Source organism: Schistocerca piceifrons, chromosome 4 (assembly GCF_021461385.2).
Source record: "Schistocerca piceifrons isolate TAMUIC-IGC-003096 chromosome 4, iqSchPice1.1, whole genome shotgun sequence".
NCBI classification, from domain to species: domain Eukaryota; kingdom Metazoa; phylum Arthropoda; class Insecta; order Orthoptera; family Acrididae; genus Schistocerca; species Schistocerca piceifrons.
The window spans coordinates 571,546,119-571,558,192 of NC_060141.1; the positions used below are offsets into that span (position 1 = coordinate 571,546,119).

The 12,074-nt window shown below is 40.4% G+C and overlaps 1 protein-coding gene across 1 annotated transcript in view; it reads left to right on the plus strand.

Annotated features, from left to right (window-relative positions):
- LOC124795353 (tetratricopeptide repeat protein 37) overlaps positions 1–12,074 on the plus strand; it is a 169,672-nt gene that overhangs the window by 120,136 nt on the left and 37,462 nt on the right. The window contains exons 14-15 of the mRNA XM_047259345.1: positions 535–722; positions 1,188–1,407. Of these exons, the coding sequence (XP_047115301.1) occupies positions 535–722; positions 1,188–1,407 (408 nt within the window). The remainder of the gene's footprint in view (positions 1–534; positions 723–1,187; positions 1,408–12,074) is intronic.

Sequence of the window (12,074 nt, forward strand, 5' to 3'; positions counted from 1 at the left end):
GAGTGTTTAGTGTTATGCATTTAGTATGTCCTGTTGCAGGAAGCAAACCTGTATTAAACTTTGGCAAGGTAATTGTAAAATATTGCTTTGTCTTCAATTTTATCAGTACTGGTTTTGTACAAATGAGTTGGCCCTCCCCCTTTTGTTCCATAATTACCGTCACTTCTCAAGGTGCTTCCACATGATTCCTTTTTGTGTACAGCTTAGTTACATGGATGATAGTTATGCCAAAATTTAGTCCAAGGCTCAGTTTACTGTTGTGTTTGATTCAGTTACATTTTGTGAATGTTGAACTTAATTATTTACTTCTGTACTTTGATTATAAATTTCCTATTTTTGCACAGGACATTGTAAGAAAGAAACTACTGGTATAGAAAGTAACTTTTTCCATTATTGTAAATAGTGATTGTTGAATAAAAATACACATGGTAAAGTAGCATTTCTATGTAAAATCTAAGATGGTGGTGACGTCACTTTTTATGTGTAAATTTGACGAAAGTTATTTCGACAGAAACATATCTTATTTCTTCACAGAAATAAACAATTTGAAGTTAGCACAACATTCCTTCATAAAAGCAATAGAGCTGGAGAAAAACAATGCAGTACCGTGGACCAACTTGGGGACACTCTATTTATGCCTCGGAGAAATAAAGCTTGCAAACAGAGCATTTGGTAAAGCTCAAAGGGCGGATCCAGAGTATGTGGAATGCTGGATTGGCCAGGTAAAATGATCTGTTGTGTATGTATGTGACTGTCCTGACAAAACCATTCCTCAAGTTGCAAGATTTTACAGGAAGAGGAATAAACATAATATTGGTGGAAAAAATATTGAGTGTTCAATTTCAGCTCTATCTGGTGGAGGGAACCTTGAACAACATGGTGGATGCAATTACAGCATTTTTATGGCTCACAGAAGTTTTATAAGAGCCTTTCTAAGCAGATTATGCTTGTAAACAATTGTTTAATTTAAGTTTCTCATAATTCAGAAGATTCAGACTCTCAGTTCTGAAAATGCACTAGAAAACCTGAGTTAAATCATAAAATTATAGTTTTCATATAACAGATTCTCATTTCAAATGCATGAGCTTTACAACTTCTGGTTTGGTTTTCTGGTGACAGGCACATATATTTGCTGTAGTCAATGAACTTGAAACAAATATTTCTGAAAATAAGTTATTTTTTTGCAGGCTCTCATAGCAGAAACTGTAGATGTCCAGGAAGCAATGGATCTTTTCAGACACACAACTGTGCTTGGAGTACACCCTGAGAGTTGCTTGGGCTATGCCCATTGGGTTTGCTCTACATTACTAAACACAAAAACTCATCAGAAAGATGCACATTACATTTACAGTGTAGAGAAAATGCATGCTGTACCTGTAGCGGGTGATTCTATGATGTGGTACACTGGTAAGTTGCCCTTTGTGAAAGTTGTGTTATAGCTTAACATAACATTTTAAGGCACAGTCACATATTCACAGATACAAACTGAAGCGAACTATAAAATTCTCTGAGGACTTCACACTGACCATTATTGTTCAGTTCTCAAAATTTGTTTGATTATGTTTTCAAATAGCCTTATTATTGTACCTTAGGGGAAGAACATAATGTTTTGTTTTGTGTTTACTGTGATCTGCTTCTTTGACAGTATCTCATAGTAAGGAATAAAGGTAACCATGTTTTGTATACTGTAGGTCAGACCAGCCATGGCTCGCCAAATCACTCGTGAGCTGAATGTGCGGAGCGCAGCTCTGCCTGTCTCAGCTTTTGTCAATACTTCCCAAAGATACCCAGTACAGAGTGACATTTCATTTAGTATTGTGAGGTGCATTTTTTGGTTGGCACAACTTTCCTCAGTTTGACAGAATTGTGGTGTCAATGCCATTTACCCATTGCTATTTGTTTGTGCTATGAACAGTGTTTTTAGGTCCAGTGGTTGTTTGCACAAAAAGAAGCAGTCTGACAATCTATTGGCACAAGCCTTTTCAAATGAATGGGAATGACAGAAGAGAGGGATGAGAATTCTCAGTACCTACACACATCAAAAAAAGTTTTGCATCACCTCAGTTCCGAGAGTTCTGGAACCTGTACAGAAAATTGGAATAGATATCAACATAAACATCATTTCCGCCCTTTTTATTGCTCATGAAAACCATACATTGCATGTTGTGCCACCATACACAGACACCTTCAGAGGTGGTGGTACAGATTGCTGTACACACCGGTACCTCTAATACCCAGTAGCACGTCCTCTTGCATTGATGCATGACTGTATTTGTCATGGCATACTATTCACAAATTCATCAAGGCACTGTTGGTCCAGATTGTCCCACTCCTCAACGGCGATTCGGCATAGATCCCTCAGAGTGGGTGGTGGGCCACCTCGTCCATAAACAGCCCTTTTCAATCCATCCCAGGCTTGTTGGATAGGGTTCATGTCTGGAGAACATGCTGGCCACTCCAGTCGAGCGATGTCATTATCCTGAAGGAAGCCATTCACAAGATGTGCACGATGTGGGCTCAAATTGTTGTCGATGAAGACGAATGCCTCGCCAACATGCTGCCGATATGGTTGCACTGTCGGTCAGAGGATGAAATTCACATATTGTGCAGCAGTTACAGCACCTTCCATGACCACCAGTGGCATATGTCAGCCCCACATAATGCCACCCCAAAACAGCAGGTAACCTCCACCTTGCTGCACTCGCTGGACAGTGGGTCTAAGGCATTCAGCGTGACCAGGTTACCTTCAAACACATCTTCGATGATTGTCTGGTTGAAGGCGTATGCGACACTCATCGGTGAAGAGAACGTGATGCCAGTCCTGAGCGGTCCATTCGGCACGTTGTTGGGCCCACCTGTACCGTCCTGCATGGTGTCATGGTTGCAACATGGTTGCAAAGATGGACCTTGCCATGGGTGTCAGGAGTGAAGTTGCGCATCATGCAGCCTATTGCACTCAGTTTGAGTCGTAACATGAGGTCCAGTGGCTGCACGAAAAGCATTATTATACATGGTGGCATTGCAGTCAAGGTTCCTGTGAGCCATAATCCGTAGGTATTGGTCGTCCACTGCAGTAGTAGCCCTTGGGCAGCCTGAGTGAGGCATGTCATCAACAGTTCCTGTCTCTTATCTCCTCCATGTCCGAACAACATTGCTTTTGTTCACTCTGAGACCCCTGGACACTTCCCTTGTTGAGAGCCCTTCCTGACACAAAGTAACAAAGCGGATGCAATCGAATGGCAGTGTTGACCGTCTAGGCATGGTTGAACTACAGACAACACAAACCATGTACCTCTTTACTGGTGGGCCAGCCGGAGTGGCTGAGCAGTTCTAGGCGCTACAGTCTGGAACCGCGCGACCACTACGGTCGTGGGCTCGAATCCTGCCTCGGGCATGGATGTGTGTGATGTCCTTAGGTTAGTTCTAAGTTCTAGGGGACTGATGACCAAAGCAGTTAAGTCCCATAGTGCTCAGAGCCATTTTTTTCTTTACTGGCGGAATGACTGGGACTGATCAGCTGTCGGACCCCCCCTCTCCCCCTCCATCTAATAGGTGCTGCTCATGTATGATTGTTTAGATCTTTGGGTGGGCTTAGTGACATCTCTGAACAGTCAAAGGGACTGTGTCTGTGATAAGATATCCACAGTCAACGTTTGTCTTCTGGAGTTCTGGGGGCCGGGGTGATGCAAAACATTTTTTTATGTGTGTATTATCTAGTTTTTTAATCAACGGGTATTGAATTTGCTATGAAGTGTCATTACAGTATCGTGCAGATAGAATTTAGACAATGAAAGAGCAAAAAAAGTTACATCAATTGACAGTATATATTCCTTGTTCTATACATTAAAAAGCTCTTTGTGATAAATTTGTGGGCATGGAGGGTGTGAAGAAGTCAATTGTACAAATAGTAAAATTTCAGATGTCACACACATTACCGTATTTACTCGAATCTAAGCCGCACTTTTTTTTCCGGCTTTTGTAATCCAACAAACCGCCTGCAGCTTAGAATCGAGTGCAAAATAAGCAGAAGTTCTGAAAAATGTTGGTAGGTGTCGCCACAACTAACTTCTGCCATCAAATATATGTAGCGCAACACAGGTATGCTTTGCAGGCACAAAGATAAATACTGGCGCCAAAACCTGTGCGTCAGTAAATAAATTAAACAAAAAGGTAGAAGAATGTAAACATTATGCTATGTATTCTTTCGTGTTTGATGCTATCTCATTTAAATCCTGTCTGCCTAATAAACTACGAAACTGGACCAAGACAACAGCAAACGCGGATGAATATACATATCATGTCATGTTTATATTCGTATTATTCTTATGCTGAATAGTGATACAGTCAGAAATGAAGCACGGCAACTGACTAAATTTTTAAATCTAAGATGACTCTAATTTCTGTGCAGAATGTAATGTACTAAAGAGGCGTCTGCAAAGATTTTCAAATGGAGAAAAATTTTCGCTAAACTCTCGTTCAGAACATCTATCATACGCAGCTATTATTTGGTTCTTGTTGATCATTATCAGAGAAAGCAGCAGTGTAAGTAACAACAAATAGCAGTCTCTTGCCATTGTTTTGCTAATGAGATAATTCCTCTTTTTTTTTATTGTAAGCGGCGGTAGCGCGCACTAAGCAAGCCACGCTGCGAGTGGCGGCAGGCCGTAAACACTTGTTATCAGAATGCGACAAACAAGGCATGACACAGTACAATAATGCATTTTCAGCTGAGAGTGACGTAAACACCTATAACAAAGAGAATGGCACTTATCAGATCAAAGCAAAATAAGCAGTCGATTCAAACCAGACAAAGCACGTGAAAAAGGAAGGGTACCCATATAAATACGGATGGAGTGCCTGACACGTAGCAATGGCTACTTGGTAAAGCTCAACTGTTAAGCTTACGACTCGAACCAAACTACTGTAGCTGTATCTTCATCCATTCGACCTCAATTGTGTTTCACGTTACAATGGACCAACTTTGTTTCTATTTGGTGGGGCGGTCTAAAACTTTTCTCTCACCTTGAATTTCGAGTCTCAAATTTCAAGAGCGGCTTAGATTCGGCAAAATTTTTTTCCTTGATTTCGAAACTCATTTTTCAGGTGCGGCTTAGATTCGAGTGCGGCTTACATTCGAGTAAATACGGTACTCCACTATCAGTTGCAACAGTTTAGTATGGAATCGAACAAAGAGTATGGAGACTTCATATATTGTATTACAGCAAAGTTTGTTGCGTAAGTCAAGGGGCATTCTTTGAACAATTTTCAATTTAAAACCTGCTGTTGTTGAATTTATGAAGGCAAAAGAAATGCAGGAATGAAAATTAGAACATTAGGTGGACTTGACTGCACACTGCCTACTGTAAGACATGGCAAGGTAGGGAGCAACTTATTTCTGATTTGGTGGAGATGTGTTTAGAAAGAAAATCACATTGTAGAAGGGACAAATTCTGACAGACACAGTCTATCTAGTCCCCTTAGCTGAGTGGTGTTAAAGAAAACATGAGGTTTGAAGAATTCATTGTGGCCTTGAAAGAATTAAGAGTAGTTTCCTAAACATTTTGAGGACACTGTCAGTCTTACATTTTTTTTGAGCTTTTTCTGGTACTGTTTGACACTTCATTTGAAAGCAACCGTGTTCACATTTTTCAACCTCCCCGTCATGAGGCTGCTAAAGTCCTAAAATATTTCGATCAACATAAGTGTGTGAAACACCTTTTTTTTTTTTTTTTTTATTATGAAAATAAATGAGTCCCGATTAAGTGGCAGCCTGAGTGCAAAAATCTTTGAAACTGTATGCATCTGTCTATATGCCAAAAGTTTATACCAGATGAAGAGATTTCTTCAGTTTGCCAAAAATAATTAAATTTACTGAAAATGTGTTTTCTTTGGATCGGTGTTGTTGAGAAATGTGAAATATAAAACCAAATTGTATACAGTGCACCTGCATTGTCATTTAAACACAGCTTGTTCAGTTTCCCCTCTTCCCCCTTCTCATGTCCATGTCCTCTTCCCCCTTCGCATGCCATGGTGGTGGGGAAAATATGCAGCCAAATTGAGGGCCATGGCATTCATACTGGAGCACTACTCGCAAGCTGAATTCTTGGCTGCCCCTGTTTTAGGTGTTAATTGTTTGACAAATATATTCACAGTATGTCACAATTCCATTAGGAGTCCTTGTGTGAAATTCCAAACTGCAGTGCTGTCTCCTGGTGAGTTGTGGTGTTACGATCCTTGAAATGTCAAAAATAGCTGTGTTGAAAATCAAAGCACTAGCATTGCTGCAGCAGTCAGCCTGACCACAAATGTAACATGACCTGTCTGACTTTCATCAGAAAATGGCAGTGGAGCAGTGAAGCAACATCAAATTTTTTGAGCACTCCAGCATTTGTAGGCAAGCATTCGTCAAATTCGACCCGAATACCTAGAGGCTGCTTCCTGGTTGCTCCACCGTGTTGACACACTAGCCACAATGCGAAGATTGTGCAAGCATGAGTTTTTGGCCAGCAAATGGATCACAGTCCTGGATTACCCACTGTATTTGGCCACAGCCGACTTCTGGTTATTCCTCAAGTTGGCAATGAAAGGATACTGTTATGATGCAATTAAGAAAGGCCAAGAAAATTGTACTGCAGTACTAAATGCAACTCCAGCGGAAGACTACAGTGACTGTTTCAAAACACTTTTAAAATGATTTCAGCTGTGCTTTGATTCTGGGGGAGGCTATTTTGAATAGATACAGTGATTTTGTAAACATAATCCATGACTTTTATTTGTCATATCCACAGTCCTAACAGTAAGTAAAGTATTAAGTGAGCCTGGATGGGTGAGGAGAAGGAGACTGACAGTTGGGAGGGAGGAGCAGCAATGGAATGGGATTGAAATGTGGCACTAGTGAGCTCACTCTGGCGCAGATAGGAGAAATTTCTCATGGCGTACAATGAGTTTGGGGGGGGGGGAGGTTGGCATGTTGTAATATGAGGAAGAGGGATCCTGAGGACAAGGGACAAAAATGTGTGGATGTAGATCAATCAAACAAAGTGGGAAGCTTGGAGTCAGGAGTGGAAGTGGGGTGGGATAGGGACTAGCAGAGTTGGAAGCCAGAAGGTTATGAGGTTGAAAGTTACATCGGAGGAAGATTTCAGTTTACATCCTGGCAACAGTGAGGAGATGTATTAAGACATTGATATTGGTGGGAGGGGGTTTCCATATGTGAAGCTCCTGTCGAGGTTGAGCATATAGTGCTCAGCTGCATTTTATGCCACTGCGTGGTTAACTTTGCTCTTGGCTACTATTTGGCTGTGATCATTGACTTGGATGGTCATTTTATTAACAATTAGCCAGCATTAAATACCATGCAAAAGTTACGGTAAATGTTGGTGTATGACGCGACTTTGTTTCCTTAATTTGCCCTGCCTCTGATAAGATAAAATATACCAGTGATGGAACAGCAAGTGCTGGGTGGGTGCTTGGAACATCGGGGGCTTCCACAGGAATTTGATCTATGTGGCAGTGAATTGAATTACATGCAGCTTAGGTATGGACCATAATTGGGGCAGATGTCAGAATATAGTTTCGGGAGAGGTCGGAAAGATGTTCCTTATTTCAGTGCAAGGTGATAGATACTCAGATCCCTGGCATAGGTTGTAGGTAAGTTGTCCCTTACAAAGATAATATGGGTTATGAGGCGAGTATTATTTCAGCTGGTTCATGGGGATTTTGAAGGATTAGGGGCTTGTGTGGATGTAGCACAAGATACCTGTGTACAAACTTTGTTTGGAGGGTAATGCCTGTCTGTGAAGGCCTCCTTAAGATTTGAAGTATGCTAAATATATTTTTAAGGCATTCATAAATAGGTATTACCCTTGAAATTTAACCCAGGAACAGATTTCCCATGCAATATGATGGTGGCTGATTGGTTAGGGCCATATGTAACTATAATGTCATTCCAGACATAATGGTAGACTAGGCGTGTAAAGCTATGAAGAAAGGAGAAGTACCAGATTAAATTGAAATTATGAAAGCTGGAGGAAACGTAATGCAAAAGGAAGTGGAAAAATCATTTATATAATACATAATGAGGAAGATGATTCCCCAAAACAGGAACAATGCTGAAATTATTCTAGTTTATGAGAGAGGAGGCAGATAAGACATAAAAAGCTATGGACTAACCATTCTCCTGTTGGTAACGTACAAGATATTCTTTAAAATTATTAGCAGCTTGACAGAGAAAAATGTTAGACTTTAATCATGCAAAAGAAGAATTGGCTTTAGAAGTGGAGACAGCTCTATGGACCATTATAAAGTCATGAACAAATTTGTAGAACAAAGCAATGAATTACCAGTTAGTCTGTAATTCATAGATTTTGAGAGTGTTTTTGACTGATATGTATTAACAGCCCAAAGAAATAAGGCTTTAATTTGACGTATTTTAGTTTCCTGAAGAATATATACATCACTGCTGGAGTTTCTGTCAGATTTCATCAGAATGGTCAGAAATTCATAGCTGAACAATGAGTCTGGCAGATAAATCCTGTATACAAAGTTTATTGTCAGCACTCCTAGAGGACGTTTTCAAATCCTTAAATTGAATGGAATATGTGTTGATGGAGAGAATCAGATCCACCTTGGTTTTTTGATGATATTGCACTGTCTGCTTCTAGTGCAAGTAAACTTCAGTAATGAATGGAAGTATTTAATCAAGGAAGTTTGAAAGTAGGCCTGTATATCAACTATAATTAGGTTAAAATAATGTACAGTCAACACATCAAATTAAGTAAAAAAAAAAACACTTGATAAGCTTTCGTAATTAGGACTGCTGAAGGATATGACTAGGTAGGCACTGATTGGATGAACAGAAAAATACATATGCAGAAAAGAAAAAATGACCAGGAGAATATTTTTTGTAAACTAAACCAAGTTTTTAAAATGGCTCCAAAACAGAAATTTTACAAACATCGTATATTAACAGTTTTGATGGATGACAGTGAAACACAAACCTTTAATGGAAAAACCATTCAAAAACTAAGAGTTTCTCAGTAAACAGTGGAGAGATGCATGCTGGAAATTATCAGGGAACAGATTGCAATAGAAGTAAATATGGCTGTAATGGAAGTGAAATGAAGGTAGGCAGAACATGCAACCAGGCAAATGGATGGTAGGGGAGAGCAAAAAAGAACTTTTCTGGATTCTAAGAGATGAGAAAAGATGATAATGACCTAATGAGTAAGTATAGTTGAAGACTGTAACACATCATAAAATCTGAGCAGGCTTTTATTCATCAGTGGATGTTAGTTTCATGTTGCATGACTCATTTGTGCAATTAATATAATTATATGGAATGATTCATTTTATTTTCACATAATATTGCACATTCATATGTAAATATGGCTACTTGCTGATCATATAGATTTTTTTAAGGAAAAGAAACAGATGTGAGTTAAGTAATTTGTAACCATAAACTTGTACATATTATAAAAATAGAAATTATTCCACAACCCAACATGCCCAGTGAGGTGCACTGCAGAGTACTAAACAGATTCTCACCAGACAGTGTCATCCGGTAATTCTCCATGTAGGACTGTTCATACCCATCATACTCTCCTATACAAAGCCTAGATGGAACTTCAAAAAATCCAAATGGTCTGAATTTTTGAAATGAAAAGATGTTACTATAAGATGAATAAAACCTAATTTCAACAACAACATATTCATTGGTGTGCTGAAAAGTGCAAACTTTGGTGTGTGAGCATGTAAATAGTATTCTCAGTTGAGCAACTCTTCTGAGATCCAAACTGTGATTTACTGAGGGTACTATTGTTATTCAGGTGGGTACTATTCTCGAATACACAACCTTCTCAAAGATTTTGGAAAATGAAGGTGAACAACTACTGCCAAACTGTGTCCAAAAGAAAAGTAGACTACCCTATGACACAACATGTAGCTGAACATAACATCCTTGTCTTCACTGACTGCTTCACTATCCAAGCCATCTGGATCCTCCCCTCCACCACCAGCTTTTCTGAACTGCACATTCTACACCCCCAGAATTATCCCAGCCTCAGCCTACAGTAACTTACTGTCCCCATCCCCACTGTCCTATCACCCCCTCCCTATTCTTACCTCCCATCCTTTTTCTGTGCTGCACTTTGCTGATGCACCCATCCATTTTTCTCCTTCCCCCTCCTCTCCTATTTCACTCATCATCCCCCTCCCCTCTCCCCTGCCCCACAGCCTCCCAACACTGTGACAGACAGTGCTGTGCTCCCCCCCCCCCCTCCCCCACCTTACTCTGCTATCCCTTCCCCTTTTCCGCCCCCTCCAGATTGCTGCTATCTTTCTGTAACAGTTGCATTCTGGTCCGAGCTGACTAAGATGGCAGTCATGTGTCCATGAGGAGTGCTTTCTTGTGTGAATGAATGTGTGTGTGTTTCCTTTTCTGACAAAGGCTTTGGCCAAAATCTGATGTGTAAGTGTCTTTTTGTTGTGCCTGTCGGCAATTTAATGTGTCATTTTTATGGTATGTAGTAATCTATCTTTTCCTTATATTGTTGATATTCTAATCTGGGGTTTCCATTGTTTGATATTGCCTAACAGATTTTCTTCCATCCCAAAACCCTTTAATGCTTTCCTTTGTTACTGTTCTCTGTAGCATTACTCTTCTCAGTGTTCATCCTTTTTCTTCTTTCCTGTGTTTATTCACTGCATTCCAAACAGCATGCACTTCTGAGCCACACTGATCTTGTTCACATACAATACATGGCTTCTTGACTGTGCAGATTGCTGATGCAGCACATGATGCCCCAAATTCTTCCTACTGATAATTATATTTATTCCTGTTGATCCCACTTCCTCTGATACCCTTACATATTTTAGCATTTTATTTTCCTCACCTACCTGAGCCACATGAACTTGCAATCCTCGATCTAACTGCTCCCCCTTCCCCCTCTCTTCCCACATCCCAACACATGCATACTCCCATACCTCATCTGTGTCGTTTTCCCATGCTTTTATATACTTTTTAATGTATTTGTGCATATTTTTATATGACTTCACACAGTTTAATGCATTTTTGTATATATTTACATATTTTTGCATATTTCACATATTTTTGCATATTTTACATGTTCTTGTATATCTTTGCTTGTTTTTGTGTGTCTTTGTGTGTTTTGTTTGTGTCTTTTCTCTTATCCAGCTCCCCTCACAACCATCCAACACCGTCTTTTGCCCATTTCTGCATCCTTCCTGTTTCTCCTATGGCATCCCTGCCACAACGGACCTCCTGCTCCATCGTTCTGCACCAGTTCAGAAAAATATCCCTTTCCCTGGCTAAAACCCAGTCACTCATCCTGTTTCTTAAATGCTCCCAAAACCACGGAATCATCCCCCACCCCCCAATGGTGCAACCATAAAAGTTCCTTTTACTAGGTCCCACCCTCCTTTTATAGTGACCTTCACCTTTTCAGATTCCGTCAGTCCCTGTCCCTCACAAACCTGGTACTGCAGGAAGACCTCTCCATGGCACAGGCACCCCAGAACCATCTCTGCTCCCTCCACAAGATACTGCTACTGTGCAATCCCTACTACATAGTTACACTGTTGACATTGAATTCCTTGCTCTCCAGCATGTACAAGAGAGTTCCAGGACACCACCTCCAATCTGCTGACATCCTACTACTACCTTGGAGTACCACAGACTAACCCCTGTCCTACGCGCAGTGTTCCTCCTCATCAACCCCTCATAGCACCCAGATCCTGCCTAGCTGACATTTTCGACTTGCCACAATCCCCAAAATTCTCTAACAACACCTCATTAAATCTAGAGCTGAGACAATCCTGGAACACTGTTGTTAACCTCTCCATCAAAATCCTCAGCCACATATAAGTTCCAGCCCTATCCAAAGGCTTGACCTTCAACCCTACACCCAAATTTAACCTTGTTGGACTTGTCAATGAGTTACTCTCTCTTTTCCAATTCCTGCAGTGAAAACACTTCTTGGCCTCCAGTTCCTACAAACAAAACCAACATAATTCCAACACTGAACCCTGTTTCTTCCAGTTCATACCACCATTCA